Genomic DNA, 23,626 nt, shown 5'->3' on the forward strand with positions numbered 1-23,626 from the left:
ATGACAAACTTTATGAAATTCAGATTTGTTAAAACATTAAAATTACCTGTCCCCCATAAGAGTTCTATAGATATACTCAAAATAATTTGGTTGTATGCAGTCATTGAAAACCTTGATTAAAATTATTTTTACCATGAAATCTCAGAAACTACAGAACGAATGAACCTGTAACTTATACCTGTAGGTATGTTCGTCTCACCTTATAGGAGGTCACTAAGAAATGGGATGTAAAATTTTGCAACCAAACTGCAAAAACGTTATTACACTTGTATACTTAGCCGATACTATATTCTCACATTACTCCTACTTGGTTTTATCTAATGAAAAATACCTTCAAAAGTTTTATAAGCTTATTGAACCAAGCTTTTTGCCAGTCAAAGTAAAACAATTTATTGGAAAAATTTCCATGAAATTCAATATTTGGTAATGTACATATTTATAGTGTAAACCACTGTTTCCTGCCTTGATAGACTGTTTCTTCAGTTATATTAAAAAGATATTTGTATTTTATTTTTACTTATGTTTATGAAAACATAATTTGTTATTTGAAATTTCTTGTACATGTCTTGAAAATTGTTAAACGCTTTTTGATTTTTTTTTACCTTTACACAAAGAATATTATTGTTATACCTGAACAGCTGAGAAAGCCACTTATTGGTATCTGCTGTTATCCTTGATGTCAGTTGCTGCAAATGGCTGCGCTCGAGTCCTGAGGCAAACACAGAGACAGAGTGGCAAACGAGTGCAAGGCTGGCTGCTGCATTCAACTCGGGTAGATCTCCACCTCCCTCTTCCTGTGTGACCTCGACCAACAATGCCTGTGTAGAGCAAATAAGTCTATATATAGAGTAAATAAGCTGATTTTTACATCTAGAATTATTACTATACAATATATTGCTCTTGTTTTAAGTCAAACTCATGAGTACTTTTAAGAATATATTCTACTAGCCCTTCATCTGAAAACAATTGATATATTAGCTACTTTAACCCTTAATATCCCAGATTTTAAAGTGAGAGTACCACATAACTATGTAAATACTGCGTCCATACGGCTACACATGGTTGTTACAAGCTAAAATTTGAATATTCATTGTTGTGTAACATTCTTCAAAACTGGCAGTTGGTTAGCTTTGCTTGTTCTTATTTATTTTACATCTGTTTACAAAAAGAAGTTGCTGAATAGAGATTTTACATTTAACCCTTTCCAATCCATTGAAATACCATATTAATTTTCTCCGATCTAATTTAAATGTCTGTACCATGTTAAGAAATATGTACTTATTGACATACTGCTTCTTTTGACTTTCAACTACTAAGCTAATTTTTTAAATTGTTGACCTATATTTACATTATATTACATATTTACACAGGAGATGCTATCGTTTGATGCCATAAGAGAACCTGAAGCCATTTTGGTAACTGATTCAGTTGAAGCGGCAGATGTTCTCAAAGGATGAAATACAATGTCACACAATGTGGAGGATCAGCTCTGTAGAATGTGTGAAGAGCAGAATGAAACTGCCGAACACTTGCTCTTTGATTGCCCTTCAATAGCAAGGGTGGTGAATTTCCCCAGGAGGACCTGATAGGTTGTTTTCAGCGGTTTGTGGAACTGCTGAAATTATAGACTGGTAGGCCTTGGTGTGCTTCTGGGGTACGCAAAAGGCCCTTGAGACTTAAGTGCATGGCAGTAGGCTGCCCCATAGAAGAAGAAGAATCATAATGTTGTAAGGCACTTGCAAGGCAAGTATAATACTGGCATTTGCAAGGAAAAGTAAGCTCACATGCATTCTAGTAGAAGAATAACAAACTAATTTACATTGGATGTAAGATAAGATACAGTGTGCATTTCTTGCTGTCCGACTTGGCCTGGCATCGGATTGGAACGATGATTTGGAGAAAGTCGGATCTCACCTGATAAAAGATATGCCATTTTGGTAGATGATTCAGTTGAAGTGGCAGATGTTGTCCTCATAAGGTAAAATACAATGTCACACGACAGCAATCATAAAGTTGTACGGCTAAAATACTGGCATTTGCAAGGAAAAGTAACCTCACATGCATTCTAGTATAGAAGAATAACAAACTACTTTACACTGGATGTAAGAAAAGACACAGTATGCATTTCTCGCTGTCCGACTTGGCCTGGTATCAGATCAGAACGATGATTTGACAATGTCAAATCTCACCTAATAAACGATTGGAAAGAGCTAAAATATGACACAAACACACCTATATTTTTTTAAAACACCCTTCTATCTCATATTGTATTAAGGAAAATTCAGTCAAACCTAATCACTTCCACTCTTGACCTGTCCTTGCAGAACCTGCCTTAGGTCAACACTTGACTACAGTCCTGAAAAACAATCTCTATAGCTTCCCAGTTGATACAGAGGGATTTTCATCAAATGCTAACTGGGGTCTCTTCTGGAATTTTTTTTAAAGGACAGATCAAGTTTCTGATATCTGCTCCAATGACTAGATTGGGTGGTACAAACCTTCCTCAAAAGAAGTGGATTCTTTTGAAATGGTTTTGAACTGAAGTGGACAGATGTAATGCATGCAAATCCAAATAGAGGATGATCAGGGTACACATAAGACCAATAGGAAGTGTGTACTCATAAAAACTTTCAAGTACTGAAACGTGATGGTGAGGTTGGCGCATGGAATCTTACGGAAACAATATTTGTATCTGGATATATTCTGTATACAGAAACAATGTCAGTATCTGGTATAGGACTAACTGTCTCATTTTGGTAGCCTGCTTTACAAACGCTTAATTGGTAAAAGACCAATTTTTAGCAGGTCTTTTGCCTGTTACTTCTAAGTTAGTTAGAATTGGAGGAAAGAGTAAAGGAAATGAGCTGGATAAGTTTAATATCAGAAAAAGAAGGAAAGAGTATAGCTATTACAAGAAAAACCAAACTCGAGAAATTAGAGATTTCTACTTAAAAATGAGTACTGTTTTTGGAGAAATTAAAACTCATTAAACTAATATTCAATTGTTGGATGACACAGGAGTATTGTCTGTAAAAACATTAAATTTGGTCATGGCAGATAACCAGCGAGGATATTTTAGAGATGATGATCATTTTATGGATTGGCTGTTAGCCGGTGTAGGCAGTGCTAAAAAGAATAGGGAAGTGAAAATCACAATTACAGCAGATCGAGGAGTTGTACAAGAAGTGCCACGTGTGGATCCTCTGATTGCAGAAGCTGAAGATCAGCGTGTGAAACAAGTTTTCTTCGATACTATTAATTTGGATTCTGCTATTCCTCCTCCAGAGAATACAGTGAGAGTACAGTTTGCCTGTAATCTTATTAGTGTAGAGTCAAAAATTGAAAAAATATTGAAAGACCTCTACAGTAAAGGTAATCAAAGGAGAGATAGGATGATGCATCTTAAGTTCATGAGTGATAACTTGATTTTAATACTGAGACATTTGAGGAACGAGTTCTTACATAGGAAATTACCTCGTTCCGAGGCTGAAAAAGAAGTTCTTTTGAGTGCACAATTCCTTGATTTAAATAAAAAAAAAAACATAACCTCTAAAAACGTGATTTTATGCATTCTGTGGAGGTAGAATAAAACTACTATACTCTGTATATATTAAGATTTGTTTTAATACCTTTTATGAAAAGGTTAATTAAATTAATTAAACAAATTTAATCAACTGTAATTCACTTGTACGAATAAAACATAATAATTTGAATACCATTACAAATAGCAACTGTTGATGATTGGTTATGAAAATTGTTTTATTTCCTGAGAGTGAACAACACTAAATTTGCCTTTATTAATAGGTATTGGGTCAATCCATATGAAGTGATCTAATGATGGTTGCTAGACCATTTAAAAACATTTTCATTTTTATATGTTTTTATCATACTCATAAGAGATACAAAAGTAGTTTTTAAAGAATTTTATCTTTCACCGTATGTGTGGCAGCCATTTATTTTTTTACAAGAATTCGGCAATTCTTGGCTTTACAGACATTAGCATTAAATTGATTATCTCTGGATTAGATTATGCTAGAGCCGTGAAACCAATCCCATTCTTTTCAGAAAGATCTCTTCTACAATATTTGTTATCTTCTTTATAGCTCTAAATGCATAGTTTTGTACCCAAAATTACTTCAAAAGTTTGGTGTTAAAAATTAGGAAATCTACCTTTCCGGAAGCTTAAAAAACAAAGAAGGGGTGATTTATCATTGTTCAAACTTTTTTTCAGTTAGATGGCATAGCTACTAACATAAAATAGAGTTTCTACCTTAAAACACAATGCCTTAATTTGTTTATAAATTTTCTTAATCACATATTTTAAAAATGTTTTAACCCTTAGTACGCCGTAGACGGAATAATCCGCGATGTTTTTTGGTCTTATAACGCCAAAGACAAAAAAATCCGCCGATCGATAAAAATATATTTTATTACTGTTTTTGAAGTTTATAAGTTCAATACATAGGCCACGATACTAAGTAATGCACTTGCTTGACCAAATAATCCAGTTGTAGCTGTCAGCTGGCCGCAGTAGGTAAACAATAAATTGTTTTCTTGCTGGCAGCTGTTCTTCCACTCCCGTCTGAACGCCGATGACGATACTATCTGCCATTACCGACTGTCAGTGGAGCACACATTTTGCCTTTGGGAAGTGTTCTTGGGTAGTCATTCTTTATACAAACAGTTGTAAAAAGTTATTGTTACCATGTTTTAGGTGTTATAATAAAGTTTTTATTGTTTCTTTTCTGTAGTGTAATTATGGCTGCAAGTCATGTCTCGAGACCCCATGGCTTCATCCCGATTTTTGTTTTGAAGTTTACCGTACAACTGCCTAAATCTATTATTATCAGAACTTATAAAACTAATCAAGATCAGCATATTACACTTTATTTGTTTTCTTATCCTTGTACATACAGTAGTTTTCATATTTTTCATCACATGTATTTGATTACTCTGTAACCTGAATTTGAAATATTCCATTATTATGAAAAAATGTGATTATTTTAATGCAAGTATTACATTATTGTAAAATTTATTTTTGTGTGTGACTATTAGTCATTAGGAATGAATTAAAAAAATAGCTTTAAGGAATTTTCATTTTTATTTTTTCACATTAACCTTTCCAGCGTAATTGACACGGATCCGCGGAGGGCCACTACAAGCTCAAAACGTTATTGCCGTGGATCCGCGTTTTTGCTTTCTTTATTTTCTTACTGCTATGTTAGTTGAATATTTTGCTGCTAGATGGTTCTAGTAGTCATGCGACATACAGACGGGTTGCCCTGCCTCGAATTCTGTTACAATGGGAGTGGCAGTTGCTTCTAATTGGCCAAACACTGTCTAGCGGGCGTGGCTCCGCGCCTTTCACAAAGTCATTGACGGGAGCTCCCGTCAAGGCATCTAGCCAGTTAGTGAGAAGCGTCCGGTACATGCATATGTATTTCGGTTATCACTAATTTTCTATCGTGTCCTATTCTTTTTAAAGTAAATTATTCATATTATATACAGCAGTTTCCAGTATTTATTTAATGTTTTTTACCATTATTCGTGTGAATGGCGAATCCAGACGATTCGGAATTTGAAGATTTGGTAATTCTGAGCATTTACTTGGTCAACCCCAAACTTTTTAATATTTTACTACGGTCATAAGGATGTTATCAGAAAGCAAGAAATATAATTCAAGCCCCGCAACGCTGTCCTACAGTTTGCCGAGCGATAAGAAGGTTCAAAGTCCACGCGATAACAGTGGCTTGCGGGAGACTCGCGGAATGTTATTTGTGACACCCCGCCACCAAATAAACACTCTTTGTATACTTTTGTATTTTTCTAATTTTATTAGTTTGTAATATAGTATATGTTTATCTATAAAACTGTGTTTCATTCCCATACTTACTGAATAAATAATAAAAATATAAGTGACAACTACACTGCTATTTTACGTTATTCTCAAAAGTTAAAAATTAGCCTAGGAAATCCAAAAAGGGATAAACAAATTTTATTTACCGTTAAATAACTATATTTTGACATACAGAAACGAAAATAAATTTAACTTTACACATTGGAAATTTTTAAAAAATGTAACTTTATCAAAGATCAGGTCTAATTTTTCATGACGCTTAAAGGGTTAAATGAGGGTAATCTGAAAAAATACTAAATTTATATCGGCGTTCAAAGGGTTAAAGTTTGAAGCCCTATGACTCTGGTGGGATATGGTATAAAATCTGATTTTTGTACAGCATATATGATACTAAAGTAGTGTAGGAATTTCAACTTTGATATTTGACTCAGAGCAAAATTATGAATTTTCAAAAGTAAAGAAAAATACATTTTTGCCAATATCATAATGCAAATTACTCAAATGAAGGTGTTATTGGGAAGTATGTAAAGTTAAGATGGAATATTGTTTAAAATGATTTATTAACATGTTTGCCGCGAGCGGTAACTCTGGTTACCGCTGCTACGCTGCGCTAGGAGCGGGGGGTAACTGTGGTTATCACAGAGCCTTTGTTCTGAAATGAGGTCAGTGTGCGGCCAGCACTCGAGCTATCACAACGATGTATTTCTCGCTCCTCGGGAGGTACTTTTTCCGCATTTTTATGCACTTCGTTTTCACATTATACTTTTTCATTATTTTTAACGATTTTTCAAGTTTTTATAGTAGTAAGTGGTTGTGCAACACAATGCATCTTCCCCCGGGACCAAGTGGTGTACAATAACCAAGTTCAAAGCGTACAACAGAGCCCAGTATTGAGTTCAAACGATGAGGATGACGATGGGATGTGGAGTACCAGACGGACTCGGAAGTTGAGGGTCCTGATTACGAGACAACCCACGCCAAAGGAGCGCTCACAACTGGATTGGAATACATTTTTATAAACTTATGTACTACAATATTTTTTGTATCATTTCAAGTAAACATTTAAATATATTTTGTTATAATTACTCACCACATATTTGTAAATAATAACTGAATTTGAGTGAGTTAGCGGAGATTTATATAAACTTTTTCATATTTTTATAAACTTTTTCATTCATTTTGGTTTTCAAATTTACATATAAATATTGTTTATATGTGTCTAAAAAAAATAAAATACAATTTACTTAGCTACAAGTATTTATTTGGAATATTCCCACTGCCATAAAAGGGCGTTCCCTAGTGCGAGTGGTAACTAGTTTCCAGCTGGCAAGGAAGACTGTCCTCAGGAGCTAGTGGTAACCATAGTTACCGCATTCCTAAAATGGTAGAGAGTGATAACTTTTGTGATTTATGAGTAATTTTCATATATTTCTATCATATTTCATCCAAAAGTAAGTAAAAATATATTTAAAACATTTCAGCATATAGGGAACTCTATATAGGGATTTTTAGCAGCGAACGTGTTAATACATGTGTGTAAGGTCTCAAAATAAGCAAAAATCACAAAAAATATATTTTTTTATTCAATTAAATATTAAAAACCACACATGTGTTACGTTGACATACCTCACCTTATTTAAAACATTTCAGCATATAGGGAACTCTATATAGGGATTTTTAGCAGCGAACGTGTTAATACATGTGTGTAAGGTCTCAAAATAAGCAAAAATCACAAAAAATATATTTTTTTATTCAATTAAATATTAAAAACCACACATGTGTTACGTTGACATACCTCACCTTATTTTAACTTATATGATTATTTAGAAGCACACTTTCTTCGAATAGCTTTTATGAAATAGAATATGATCTTCCAGTAGTTGTAGTAAGTTCAAGCAATGGAAGTTTTCTCAGTACGTTCCCTAGTGGGATCCAAACTATCGTTGGTTGATTTTTTTAAATATGTTCGTGGTCTAGCTGGTTGATAAAACTTCACAAATATATCATTAAATTCCAAACTTGCTTTTTCAATGTCTGCAAGCCACCACTGTTCATCATAAACGCATACATAATTTATTCTTACTCTAAATTAGGAAATTTTACTGATCCTATGATCTTCATAAATCGCTGTTTCTGATGTAATAGCACCTAATTAAGTTTTCTATAATGCTACATGATTTATGAAACCTCCTTGTACCTTTTATTGGTAGATCATTATCAAATCTGATTTGAAGTGTTGGAATGTGTATTATTATCTATTCTTTCTTAACGAGGAAATAATTTACTTTAATAATTCCCTTTGCAAAATATGGTCATATCAACCGTAGGAATTTGGTTTGAAGTAGATCATTGTAAAGGTGCTTTATTAATTTCTCGTTAATAACTCCATCGCATGAATTTTTGCCATGGAAGGAGGAAAAAAAAAATGCCCTCAGCTTCAAATCCAAAACTTATTTTATGGTAGCAGAGGTTTAAAAAATTCTTATTTTTATATTAATTTCTTATACCTTAGATATTGTTTCTTTTAAAAACTTTATCATATGATGTAGAAATGCATGAACAACTGAAAAGTTGTGCCCCAAATAGTTACTAAGTATGCAAATGGAACGACTGGTTACGTGACAGTTTTAATTTTTAGAATATAACACAAATGGATGCAGACCTGTGTACTGATCTGACTTATTGATAAGGACCACACAGCCTTTTGTTCTATATTATCTCTTGTTAATAATTATAATTATAGGTTTTGTACTACTATAGGTTTATACCTTGAAAAACCATTGCTCATTAATTTCATTTTAAACTCAAACTAGGACTAAAAGAACTAGAACAAAAACTTTTTTCAATAATTAGGAATCGTATTGGACTATGGTTCTATGATGTCTCGCAGTAATAATAGCTTTTAAATGTACAATATACCAAAATAATTATACAATAAAAATATTGTAGATTTACGAGTTTCATGAGTATATTAGTGAAAACATGAAGATCTTATTATAATCAGCTAATATATTGAGGCTTTACTGAACTTCTGTGTTTTTATGCTAGCATTATTCAAAAAAGTCTACAGTAGGGGTCAATGTAAACACTAAAACAACGATGTTCAAGGACTAAATATGTAATAAGAGTTTATAAGTGAGTGTGCATGTGAAAGATGTGTATATATGCATGCATAAAATGAATGAACTAGAATGTAACTTAATGCATACACAGTTTCAATTTTGTTCTTTATCCTTTAAAAAAATTTTTAATTAATAAATATAATAAAATACAGATGACTCCATATGTAGAGATACATAGCATTCATTTATTTATTTCTTGCTAACATTACTATAGCAATGTGCTCTAAGTACTAGTAACATTCTATAGATAACAATAATTTTTCATTACATTCATGGTTAGTTTGATTTATAAAATTTGATATTTGAGTACACAAAATACTTAACTTCACTCATTGTTTACAACTAAACAAAGAGTAATTATTTAGGGTACCAAATATTTATTTAGAAGACACATTGCTAAAAAATATGTTTAAAATAGCCAATAAACCTTGTATCAATCCCTGGACAGCACATCATACCTCCAGCTGGGTGAAGATGTCTTCATCGGTGCGTGTAGGCAAGGTACCTGGGAGGGCTTGGGGGGGCGCTACTGTAGTTCTGCCCTCTACAGCCTCCTCTAGCCGTCCAATCACTTGGGACACTTGGAACTCAATTTCACCCACCACACTTTTCTGCTGGAAACCAAATCATAAAATTCAAATTAAAACCAAATCCATACAATATTTTAATACTGAATATTTTGAAACCCATCTATAATAGTAACATTAACCCTTTCGTTAAAAAAAAATATTTCAGTTTACAATTTATAGCTTAGGATCAATCTTAATAATGTTAACTATTTAAGATATAACAGAAAATAGACAATAGACAAATATATATTGTACAATACGTTATCGGTTACCACAATGTAATATACAACTGGTACATAATCAATGATTAAAACTACAGAACTAAAGCTTATTCTCAGAGCCACAGCTAACCGCGGCAGGGGGGGGTTGTTTGTGCCAGGGGGCAAAATTGTAGGAGCGGCAAAATTATAAAAGATCGAATCGTTGCGTTGTTACTACTACTGTGTCCACATGAATCGCTTTCTTCTTCTTCTATGGGCTGGCCTATTGCCATGCACTAAAGTCTCAAGGGCCTTTTGTGCGCTCCAGAAGCACACCATGAGATCGACCAGTCTATGGTTTCAGCAGTTCTACAAACCACCAAAAACAACCGATCAGGTCCTCCTGGGAAAATTCACCACCCTTATCCAGACTACCAAAGATGATGTAATGCTCCCTTGCTATTGCAGAACAGCCAAAGAGCAGATGTTCAGCACATCCTATATGACAGTAAGAATTTCTTGTAGTATATTGTACAAACAAAGATTTTTGAACTGTCAAAAATATCCATTGCATGTATGTCTGATCAATTTTAGAAATAGCCCCTAAGAATTTTTATCTTTTGTGTCCTCCTGAGTTTTTTGACCAGGAGAAATTGATTAGTGCAGGCCCCAACAGTGGGAAAATTCTTAACTTTTTTTAAACACCCTGTACATTTACAGCAAGATAAACTGAATAAAAAAAATATATGTGTCAAGAGACCTATAAATGAGGTACCACATGCCTCATATTAACATTTCCTAAGAACAAACCCCCACCACCCAAAAAATACCACTTACAGATTTTTTGGGAGGTTTAAAATAAATTTATTGAATTCTTTGGCCACAAAGTATGGGAGATACAGTTGAAATGGGGTTGCTATCTTTTGATGTTATGCCACAACAATGAGTGGCCCAGGTGGTCTGGTTCATGCTATACATCTTTCCTTTCAAGCAAATATTTTTTATCTTTTTTCAAGAATAAATAATTAGAATATTATATTCTATAGTTAAAGACAATGTTTTATATGCTCCAAAACCATTCAACAATGAGCAAATTTTAAGGGTTACAAATTCAAAGGTTCTCGTTACAATTAAACCACTATTAATAAACCACCACAATTTTCACACTGAAATAAACAGTATATCTTTCTACATTTCTGGAGAATTGTACAGAATGTCTGGTTTTATTTCAGCATATAATTACAAATTATAACTTAATAAGCATTATTATTAGTACGTGCACTTTATAAAAGTGATTGAGTATTGCTACATAAAGCGATAGAGAGAGAGAGCATCTAAAAGACTTTCCAACAAGTTCTAATTCCTGTTTTGGGTATCAGTGAAGGTAATGACCAGAGTTACCAATCAAAATTTTAATGTTATAAACATATTTTGTTCATGATCAACTATATATACTTTACAAATAACTGTTTTATAATAATTGAAACAGAAATGTCATTTTGTGTTTATATTTGTATAGTGTGCTTTTGTTATCTATGATTTTCAACATTATCTGTGATCCATAGCTTATTGTGTTCAGTGGACAGAACAGTAATACTGCACCAACAACTGTCTCGTGCAGTAACTTTTACTGCCTCATGTATAACTATGGTGTCCATTGATGTACCATGTAATATACCGTCAATTAGTTTTTAATGCCAAAATTATATGTTTGAGTGTGGATTACGTGAGCAGTTAAAATATTAGAGAATTAATTTATTCCTGTGTAATTGGTTGTTGTGGTTTTTAAGAATGAGAGTATGAGTTCGTCGTGTAATCATCGTGTTATTTTTTAATTTTTAAAAGTTATTTTTAAGTGATCAAAAGGTATAGATAGCCGTTTGGTGAATGGCGTGCGGCTGACGCATGCGCAGAGAAGCCTATCCCCCTCTTCGCCCGGCCACGTGGTGCAGTACAGTCACAGGTCGCATTCGTTTCGTTCAGTCTGTCTTCTGCTGCGTCGTTCTGTTTAGTAGTGTCTGACAATTTGTGATTGTTTTGTTTATATGCGACAGTACGTTGTATTATTTTAGCAATTAGTGATGGCTGATCAAGGCAACGAACTATTTAGTTCAAAATTAGTGAATAAGGTTAAAAAGAGCCAAACTCGAGAAATAGTATCTAATGTAGCAAAATTTATGAAAGCCGAAGCCGATGCTGACCAGTTTTTGATTGACGTTAAGAAAGTTAATGCAAGAGTAAGTGCTGCCACTGGAGTTTCAGAAAGGACAGTGACAAGAATTAAAAGCGAGAGGAAAAAAGTAGAAGTATCTGGCACATTTTTCGAAACGCCAAATAAAAATAGAATCTTACCTAAAAGAGTGACAGGGTTAGACAACTAATTTGGGTGTTGTCAGGCGTATTGTGGATAATTTTTACCTCATCACAAAAAAGGAGACTACCATGATAATATGAATCATGAAAATTATAAAAAATGGTTGACAGAAAAATTAATTCCAAACTTACCGCCTAGGAGCGTTCTAATAAGTGACAACGCTTCCTATCACAACGTGGAAATTGATAAAAGTCCTAATTCAAATTCAAGGAAATGTGATATGCAAGCATGGTTACTTGAAAATAATATTCCATATTCACACACTATGTTAAAGGTAGAACTTTATGAGATTATAAAAGCTAACAAACCAGCCTTCAAAAGATATGTTATTGATGAGCTTTTAGGTGAAAAAGGACATGTAGTCCTTAGACTACCTCCTTATCATCCAGAACTAAATGCCATCGAATTTATCTGGGTTAAAGTAAAAAATTGGGTTGGGGCTCACAATGTACGTTTTAAAATGGATGAAGTCATAAAATTGGTAAATGATAAGTTTGAGTCTATAATGGTTGATACATGGAAAAAAAATATGTGAACATGTAAAGCAAAAGGAATTAGAATTTATAGGGAATCAAGGACCAATTGAAAATGTTATCGAATCTTTCGTTATCAATCCTGGTGAGGATTCAAGTGAAGAAGACGACTTCCTGGAATCTGAGGACAGCAATGCCGCAGACGGAAATCTGTCTGGAATCGAAGAGCTGGGCGATTAAATTACATGGTATTATTTTATTATTGTATAACATAAATAACTGTAAATGTGAGCGATTAAGTTAAACGCTTAATTTACACTTTTATAAGTTTTTGTTTGATGTTTTATTGTTTTTAAATATCGCATTTAATTAGTAAGAATGTGCTGTAAAATACATGGTTAAAACTTTAAATTATTACAAGGGTTTGCTAATGAAAACCGGTAGGCTAAAAAAACCCTTTTATGTAATTGAAACTATTTCTAGAATGATGGCTGTAGAACCCTGTATATAATAGTATGTGGAGTAAACAACAGTATACGTCAAATTATATTAAATTATCGCAGTTGTCAGAATTCATGTGTAAGCTTGACTATAAGGAGTTTGTAACGGGCAAAGAACAGAGTGGACTGTACATACGTCTTACCGCGACGGCACGGGAGGGGAAATGTAGGGGAAGAAGTCTGAGTCTCTCGCTCGCTTCCCTCCCTACGCGCCAAGCACGGTGCTACGGTCTGTACCAGGTGGTTTGTAAGTAAACTGTAAGACTTTCTAGAAGTACAAATAAGTATGGCTACATTAGTTTTGCTATTTTATTAAAGTTGCATGTTTATTTTGGGCACTATTTATTCGTTTGGTTAAATTTGTTTCCATTATTTTCAAATTTACTTCGAGCCACACTGATAACCAAGATTCACGTTATTAACCTATTGCAATCATCCTCCTGAACAAAACAATATAAGGTTTTAGGGGATGAAAATGACAAATACTGAATTTTAGAATATTAGCTGTGGATCTACTTTTCTTATTTAGATAGTAGGCCTAGGAAGTTATGGTTAGGTGAAATTAGAATATTTGTTTGCTTTATCAAGTTGTGATTCCTAGATAGCAAAAATAGCCAAAGGCATTAAATTTGTAATCAGCCTATCTAGAATTTGATATCTTAGTGACTGTACTACCTCAAGGGATGTTTTTCGTATGTAGCCCACGCTGATGGACGGAGGCAATTATGTCAGGCCGATATGATCTTTGATTCTTAGAAAGTCTAAATTAACAAAAACTGTTTTTATTTCAGTCACATTCCCCTTATTTCAGCATTATTGTTCTTATACGTATCCAAAGATGGCGTAACAGCTGATGTCAGCAGCAAGGGGTGGGCTCACGATCACAAGACCACCTGACAACCAATACAGATATAGAACAAAGAAATATTATATTCCGTGTGAGAAAAGTAGATCCACATTTAATGTTTTATCCCCTTGCTAACATCCATTGTTATGTTAAGGAAGGCAATGGCAATAGATTAATAACACAATGCTCATCTTTTGCAACACCAGCTGTTAATTTTACATTTACCCTGTATTGGTTTCATTGATATAGGCCTAGTCCTATTAAGTTAAATGTGTTTAGAATCTTTGTTAATTGTACATTAAATACTTTTATTTTCATATCTTTTATTTTCAATTTAATTTGCTGTTAATGGTAGACGAGCATAAATAGTTGTTACTTGACACATTAAACATTGATAATAATACTAATCAATGTAAAAATCTGGTCCACTTGTTGTAATCCGTGGCCCAGAATAAAGTTTAATCTTATACTCCTACCACACAACTTTTAGCTAGTTCTAAGAACATATCATATGCTATTACCACACTTTTTGGGTTAAAATATTCAATAGCTTACAGTAGAGTACACTTACATTTAACTGCAACTTATACTTAACTGCAGAGTGGCACAGCGTTAAATGTGGGTACACATCACAATTATTACACTTTTGGTACCGTAGTGAATGTGGTCAATACTATTATAGCTATAGTATTAAATGTTATGATTTTGAGTACTCAGCAGTGCAGTGTCTAGATGGACACAACATAATACTACTATAACCTTGTGTGGATGTAAAAGTCTATGTTTAATGGTGTAGATAGTTTATATACAAAACTCAGGTGATATTTACAAAACTCTATACTAAAATGCTTGGCCATATAACTATGCAAATTAAATTTCAGCTTATTTAGATATTTCATGTGAGCTCTTATTTGTGCTATCACTTGAATATTGACCAGTCATTTTGTTATATAAGCATAAACCTAACCAAATAATAGGTCTTGCAAGTACTTTATAATAACATGGATCAATTATTATACACAATTTCCTACATTAGGATTTTATTACTGATATATACAATATTTTATAAGTTAGCAATTAAAACTAACCTATCATTGGTAATGATTCTAGGCTTATTTAATATTTCCTACGAATAATGTAAACAACACCGCAGATGGATTGTTTTAGATAAAATTATTGTGCAGCACATTGAATTTACCGGTATTGTTCATTTTATTAAGACATACTTACGGAATTATTACCGTGATCCCCAGTGCCTGTATCCATCTTTCTTCCTTATCACAATACAAATTCAATGTTTTTGCTTTAGTTACGCCGGTGTGTCAGTCGACCATCGTGGCACCAGATTAACCAACATATCCAGCGATCAACGAAGAAAACTTAACATCAAACATACATACATATACATGTGCATAGATTTGAAGTGCACTTGATGATCTATATGAACATCACTGTACATATTACATATTATGCATATATATATATATATATATATATATATATATATATATATAATATACTTTAACAAAAGTACTTATACTTTTGTTAATATATATATATATATATATATATATATGTGTGTGTGTGTGTGTGTGTGTGTGTGTGTGTGTGTGTGTGTGTGTGTGTGTGTGTGTGTGTATATATATAATATATATATATATATATATATATATATATATATATATATATATATATATATATCCGGGCGCGCGTCTTTTAGACAACTCGTGTGTGATGTGTGCATCAGTTCGGCCCGCGGGCCTCTTGAACTGTGCCAGCAGGGTAGTGGTTGCCAAGCACTCCCTGAAGCAGTGCCACCCTCACTGCCGCTCTTTAGAGAGCAAATCTCGGCTATGCCGGATTTTTATTTATTTATTTATCGGCCCGTCATCTCGTGACTGCGACCGTGTGTAGACACAACTCGTGTGTAACGTGCATCAGTTCGGCCCGCGGGCCCGTTGAACTGTGCCAGCAGGGTAGTGGTTGCCAAGCATTTATATATATATATATATATATATATATATATATATATATATATATATATTAACATTAACACACATATATATATGTATATATTATATATATATATATATATATATATAAACAAAAGTACATTAAGTATAATTAGAATAATTGTCTATTATTAATTGACATTTATTAGAGTGATAGAATATAATATAATTATTTTATAAATGTATTCTATTCAACCACTCGCCAAATTTCCAATCCCAGTCCCAGCTCCGATGTTAGTCAGCCAAATGGCCGGTCTCCAAGTTATATGCCAGAAACTCGCCGAAATCATCAATCAGCGTTTTATGCGAGTTTTTACTTTAATCTTTAAGCGTCGGGGCATTTTAATAGAATCTGGCAGATGATAGAATCTGTTAATGAAGTGAACACCCGCTTGTGAGGTCAAGTGTTCAAGAACTACCATCTTGTGTCTTCCAGTTCGCTAGTCTTCTCTGCCCCTAGTCTTGTACCTATGAATCTTAAGGCGCATTTAGACATACAAAACATGGTTTCCAACATTCATAAACTTGGGAGTGTCATAAGTTGCAGGGTTTGAAAGCGTTGTTGCACGACTCTCGGGGTTTTAAATTGGCGATTATTCGAACAGCTTTTTTCTGAAGCCGGAATATCCTCATGAAATCTGTTTTTGCACGCGCTCCCCAAAGCACTGCTCCATAAGAGAAGTGTGGGTAAATGAGGCCATAATACGCCGTAATCACCACCTAAATTGGGCAGTATTTAGCTAACTATCTCAAAACATAAATGCCTGAGGATAGCTTGGCACAGACAGCATTGATGTGAATATTCCATGTCAACCCTTAATCCAGGTGTATTCTAAGAAATTTTGTTGAATAGACCTCTTCCAGCATGGAGTCTGCCAACATTGCGGCAAGGCCACATTGTGAGTCTGTAGGGTGCAAGGAAAAATTCAAAATTGAAACTAAAATTTTTTGTTTCAGCTTTGGACAATTAAATGTATCATTCTATGAGAAGATAATGCATCCTACGCTAAAACTTGTTTTGCTTGAAATATTGTGGTAATGCGCTATCTAACCGCAAACGACGGAGGCGGCTATTATAAATTATATTACAGAAAACTATTAAACACATCTTAAATTAAGTAAACTTTGACAATAATAAAATCCACTCAACATTATGAAATGACCTTAATTATTTTTGTATTTATTTAGGAACCAATATCAACCCTTAAATGCCCTGGTGGGGCCATTTTGACCCCAAACAATTTTATTTTCACATTTCACTACCGAGCCTAGAGGGCAGTGTCTTTTTATGTTATCTCAATAATCACTACATAGTAGATGTTGGTAGTAGATAATTGGCAACATTGACTATAATTCCAAAAATGTAATATAGTAAATTAATTGTAAGTTTTGTTCCAAACAATATATTGGCCAAACATCGAATTATTTAAGAATCCGTATGACATGGCATAGGTTTGACATTTTCCATAAAGATGAAGATAAACCATTGGCAAGACATTGTCTAGAACATAAACAAGACAAAATTGAGGAGTGTTTTAAATTAAAAGGAATACACCAACTACCACCATGCCCTGATGAAAACTACAACAGGATAAAATTAAAGCACATGGAGCAAGCTCATCAAATCATGTTGAAGACAAAACATTCATTTAGTCTAAATTTAAGATAACGTTTTAAATAATTTTAATAGACTCAACATTTGTCATAATTTACAAGTTGTATTCCATCGTTTATAAAAATCAACTGTTCCAACAAGATTAAATTACAAAACTTTCACGTCAGCTGGACTTTATCAAATGTTATGCACTGTGTTTACATTTATGTTTTCTTAATATTCTTGTTTACTGTTATAGTTTTCTATTAATCTTTATTTAAAACTTCCTGAAGACGGGGGTATTAAATCCCCCGAAATATAGAAGTGAAAAAATGGTTCTTTTGTTTTCTTCTATTCAACACAGTGAGTATATATATATATATATATATATATATATATATATATATATATATATATATATATATATATATATATATATACGTTTTAAACAAATCTCTTTGCAATATTGAAATAATTTCCGGTTTACCTGATACTTTGGAATAAAGTAATACTATATAATACCGTAATATTAATTCTGAATTGTTTTGTGAAAACACCGAATACAAGGATCTACTATCTCTTGAATAATATTCTGTATAAGACAGTTATGACAAACCTGTTAGACTAGAGTCTGTGCCTGAAGGCTTATTTATGTCCTAATGAGTAGTTGTAGGAGATTGTTCAACGGAGTTCAATTATTATAGGGAAAATATTTTAGGTTTTAAATATTAATCCACTTATAGTTTATAAAACTTGTGCTAATAAACATTATATCGAAATTATCTAGTATTGTCATAAATTAACAAAAAATAAAATTAAAGAGCGTAAACTCAATGTTAAACGTCGGTGACAAAATTTGATTTCAGCTCACTCTTGCACTGTAGTACAGTTGGAGGAATTTAGCTGTGCTCATAGGGCCCTAATACTACCCTTTCAACAAATACACGCTATCTGTGTGGCGGGTTGCGTTTACGTGCTAGCCGCTGAGATGAAGGCGCAACAGTCTCTTTAACGACTTTAAGCTCACGATTTAGATTTGCAGATTAGTATTAACAAATACATATTTTCAAAAACACATTAAACAACACTATAGCAACTGAAAAACAAGGATAAGTCCTATTATTGCTATTATTTGGTATTCTCTTATTATTTAATTCCACCACAATCAGCACTGTCACAAAACAGACTAATTGTAGCGAGTGTGATGAGTTATTTGGGCCAATACGATTCCTGAAAGGAGGGTTTTACCCATGAGTCACAGGAAATGTTTTCGGGACGCAGCGCATAATGCTACCCCGCCACCCCTCCCGCCTATAACCACACACTGAAGGTCACGCGCACAGCTAAAGTCCTCGAACTGTACCTTCCCTAGCTCACCGGAAACGGGATGTACTTCTCTTCCTATCTTTGGCGCCAATTTAATGTGATCTATTACGAGATTGACCCTACCAAGAACTAATTTTACTCTACTTGCTTTGATGTGCAGATGTTCGCAATATTAGGTATTATAATTATGTAAAAACTTATGTTTCATGTTAGGTTTATGGCAACTAAGTGAACTCCAACGTTTTATATCTTGGGCTCATAAACAGAATAGATGCATTTCTTTAAGCTGATATAAACAATTATGTTGATAAGTTTATCTATTAAGCTCTTATTTTAGTCATATATTTGCATAAGTAGGTAGTTTTATGACTAACTATACAAAGAAACTACTGATATAAGGAATTAAATAATATTTTTAAATTGTTTTTAAAAACATTAAAATTTTGATATTCATTAAAAATTAATATTCTAGTAATATTATACTCCAATAACTATAATACAATCGCATAGCCATACACAGTATGTATATTTGTTATAATGTCGATTTTTATAGAAATACGCAATTACAATTTTTAGGTTAGCCTATAAACAATTACAGTCAGCATTACAATAATTTTATATCTTAACAAACAAACAAGCATTAAATAAATTGGTATATCCATGCCCGTATTTAGTAATTGTGCGCTCCTGTGCAATCAGTTGTTCACCACCTTCCCTTTACCCCAAACCTTCTACTCGTTCTCTCCCCCCATCAACCAGTCAACCCCGTACAATAATATATGCATTAATTCATACCTCATGAACAAGGAACAAACCTATTATTTAACATGCATCTAACATATTTTTACTGTGTGGTTTTCTATAAATTATATTTCTTCAATACTCAACAGTTAAAGCCAGTTATAAAATTTGCATAACTAAAAGGAAAAAAAAAACACCAAGACATTTGTATTTGACATATTTATTTCCATTCGATTATATCCTTGAAAATGATACCTCCTGATAAGGACTCATAATCAAGGATTATTACAACCATAACAATATTTACGTTGAAAGTTAAAAACTTGTTAGATTTCAAAAGCTTCTCTTTTAATTTCAAAATAACCTATGGTTTACTTAAGTACGAATCTCTTGTACCTTGTACATGGGCAAAATAGTCAACTACTTAATTAAAACTTAGAATGTTTTTTTGTCTCTTTGAAAGCAAAGCACTGCTGCACATACATACAATTAAAATATTACAATTTATGTAAAATATTTGAAAAAGGCTTCTTAGAAAGCAATCAATTTTTAAACCTGCTTTGCTGGACCAAAGTCCTTAAGAGAAATGGTCAAATATATTAAAGCACTATGTATGTCTGCTTCTTCTTGCAATCCTGAGCGCAGGTGAGCCGCGCATGATCGTTGCAACACTAGCCCTTGGCAGTCTGATGGTTTGCGTGTTTCAACAAAAACTGTTTAATGAAACCTAAGTTAAAACTTAGAGTTTTGAATAGAGGTTCACAAAATTACTCGCCGAGGATAATGACTTCAAGAACTCCATAACGTGACCAATACAGATTTTTTAAACCTCCTGATCAAGTTAGTGATTACAAAATAATTTAAAATCACATACTAAGAAATATTACACTTGTAATAATTATTTTTAAAACAATCAGATCACATATTTCCGAGATACAAATTTTTATACTTAAAGTTAGGTTGAAAATTGCCTAAAACCTGCACCCTTTGTAGTTGCTATAGAACTAAAAATACAAGTTATTGTTTGTAAATTATTTTTAATATGTCTAGACGTAGAAATGAATAAGCTAAATTTGAATGATTTAGTTGTAGTTTTACTAGTTAGTTCGTGGTTCAAACTGGTAGTATGCTCAAACTCGGTTTTCTATACTTTTTGATCCGAGAGTAGTAGAGCGGTAAGCAGTTCGACGGGCGGTGATGTATTCCACCTAGAGCAATGCTGTTGGTATAAACTAACCTATGTATTTTATGGTGCCCGGCCCTAATTAAAAGAACCTTAAAGTGGTATACCTAATGATTAATAATGGTAACCTTAACGTATTATAATTATTTTTATGCTCTACACATATTTTATTAGGAATATAAAAAACAAAATGTAACATTTTGCCGCCTCTCAAATCTTGCCGCTCTGTGTATGACAATAAGAACAATATAGCCCGTGCATCTGATAACACGGGCCTGGGTATATCTGAGATATTTTAATCGATATTAGGCCTACACTTATATATTATTCTTGTTATAAATTATGATAAAAACTCTACGGTTCATTAATGCTAATGACTGTAGAAACACACAAACTATTTCAAAATATTTAACAAATAGGTATATACTTACAGTCATGTCTGAAAATGTATACGAACACTTCAGAAAGGTGTTATTAAAAAGTGTTTTTCTAAAGAACTGAACTATTTAGAAAAATACATAACGTTCCTTCAGCTATAAACTTCTTCTTGTAAGGGGCGACCTATTGCCAAAGATGAAGTATCGCTCCCTTGCTATTGCAGAACAGCCAAAAGCAGGTGTTCAGCACATCACACATTCCTGTATGACAATATGAATTTATTGTAGTATATTGTACAAACAAAAATTGTTGAACTGTGAACTGTATGTGTTTAGCAGGTTTTTCCTCTTGCTCGTCACACATTCTACAAAGTGGATCCTCCCGGAGAATGCTTACTCTATGAAATTGATTCCTCGTGTGGCCATGTCCCATAATCAGACCCATAACACGAGAAAACACCGATCAACTTAAGGTCATAACACCACCCTGGGAAAAGGCGACTGTAGTACCATTGTGCTCATTCTTAGACCCGGATGCAGTCTCCACCTTCCCTCATGTTCAGCGTGAACCCACGCCTAGACAACCTTAAAGGAGTCACGCCTAGACATACTACAAAAAGGATGAGGTACCATAATGTTAGACACTAAGTCCAAGTCGCTCAGAGCGTCAGCTCTTTCGTTCTGAGAGATCCCCTTATAACGACGCACTCAACAAACCGTCATACTGTTCATTCTGCCAAGGGAAGAAACGACTGGATAACAATCCAAGACAAGTTTGAAGTTCAACACACGAGAGTTCAACGCCTTTAATACTGCCCAGCGATATGTGAAAATGCTAATCGTCTTACTCATATACTGCATATGAAGATTTTCATGAGAACATTCCATCATGGCTGTGACTTATGCTAGAAAGGTTGTGGGGTAAGGCCCCATAGGGACGGACAGCTCCTTACATGGTCTCACCCCCAAAATTCCAGCGCCTGTGCCGTTTTTTGTTTTAGAGCCATTTGTAAACCATTCAAGATCCGCTGGTGGAAGATGTTTCTTTTCCTCCAACCAAGCCTCCCTAGAAGTTATGACAATCCTGAAGGGTTTGTTGAAGGAAAATCTTTGTGGCATCTGATCCGATATCATGTGCAGAGCATTTTCCTGAATTAGGATGTTGTTTTTGTAGTGCCCTATTGCAACCCTAGGCTGACCAAAGACCCGTCTGCTACAGGGAGTAAACACTCCTCTTGGCCATAGCTCGATTGACAATTTCCAGGGGAGCGAGGTTGAAACAGTCTAGAGCAGCGCTTAGCGCACTTTAAAAGGCCCCAGAGATAGTAAAACAAGCCATCCTTTAGATGCTAGCCAGACTATCTACCGCCATTCTTCCATCCGTTTTTGGGCACCAGATGACAGTCCCAAACTTGGTTGCAGGTCTAATCACAGAGGCATAAAGCCATTACAAAAGCTTCGGATTACGTCATTAAGACCTACATATTGCACGTCTGCATTGAATTAAAGACAATTTCTCTGTAGTGACAACTCTTTCCAGATGGGGTCTTCAGTTCAGGATCCTATCAAGGGTAACGCCCAGGCTCTCTACCTTAGACTTTAACTTGATGGAAGAGCCTCTCAATAAGAATGGACAAAATGTCCAACAAACTAACGCCTTATAGTTCAGACAGCCACGGCAGTCTTAGTGGGGTTGACACTAAGCCCCATCCTATCACACTAGTTTCCTACATGTTGAGAGTAGCATTGGACGGTTCTGTGACTGTTGTGTTGAGCTTGCCAGTCACAAGAATCACAATTTCATCTGCATGACCCTATGCGAATACACTATTGCTGTTCAATGTAGGTCGTCCATAATTAGGTTCCTTAATAGGGAAGAAAGGATCCCATCCTGGGGACAGCCTCTCGTAGTCCTTGCACTGCTGCTTGCACTCATAAGAGTGGTGGTAATCATCTTATTCATGAGTAGAGATTTTATCCAGTCACATATTTGACCATCATTACCACGTAATCGGACAGATTTGTTTAATAAAGCAAACCATATCCTAAACAGTCCGTTGGCTCATCACACCTTATCTACAATTTAAAAATAAAATGTACACTCAAGGTTCGTGTTCCAACCAACGTTTTAAAATTGACATTCTAATAGCTTATACGGTTCGTTGGGCTAAAAACCCCATTTCTGTGACAAGTAAGCTTTTAAAATACGGGTACAATTACACCACTGTTCGTTGGGCCACAGTTTCGTAAATTATAGAGGTTCTATTAATCCACTGGCCGTTAGCTCAAATAAAACATTTAATTTTAAGTGAAACAGGGCTATTACTCTAGTGACCTATCAGTCCACTACGGGCAGGCGGCGTACAGTGGTTGAAGACAAGGCCAAAATATCATTATTTATAACTATTCGCAGAGTAATATCAAATGCCGTTTTATGAAACAGGATATCTA

At 34.1% G+C, this 23,626-nt stretch overlaps 1 protein-coding gene across 1 annotated transcript in view; it reads right to left on the reverse strand.

Moving 5' to 3' along the window:
• The window catches only part of LOC124354448 (pyridoxal-dependent decarboxylase domain-containing protein 1), a 57,278-nt gene extending 42,004 nt beyond the window's left edge, over window positions 1-15,274 (reverse strand). The window contains 3 exon segments of the mRNA XM_046804896.1: window positions 631-818; window positions 9,438-9,593; window positions 15,173-15,274. Coding sequence (XP_046660852.1) covers window positions 631-818; window positions 9,438-9,593; window positions 15,173-15,208 — 380 coding nt within the window. The 5' untranslated portion in view covers window positions 15,209-15,274.
• Window positions 15,275-23,626: the final 8,352 nt, after the last annotated feature.

This window comes from Homalodisca vitripennis, chromosome 2 (genome assembly GCF_021130785.1).
Source record: "Homalodisca vitripennis isolate AUS2020 chromosome 2, UT_GWSS_2.1, whole genome shotgun sequence".
NCBI classification, from domain to species: Eukaryota; Metazoa; Arthropoda; class Insecta; order Hemiptera; family Cicadellidae; genus Homalodisca; species Homalodisca vitripennis.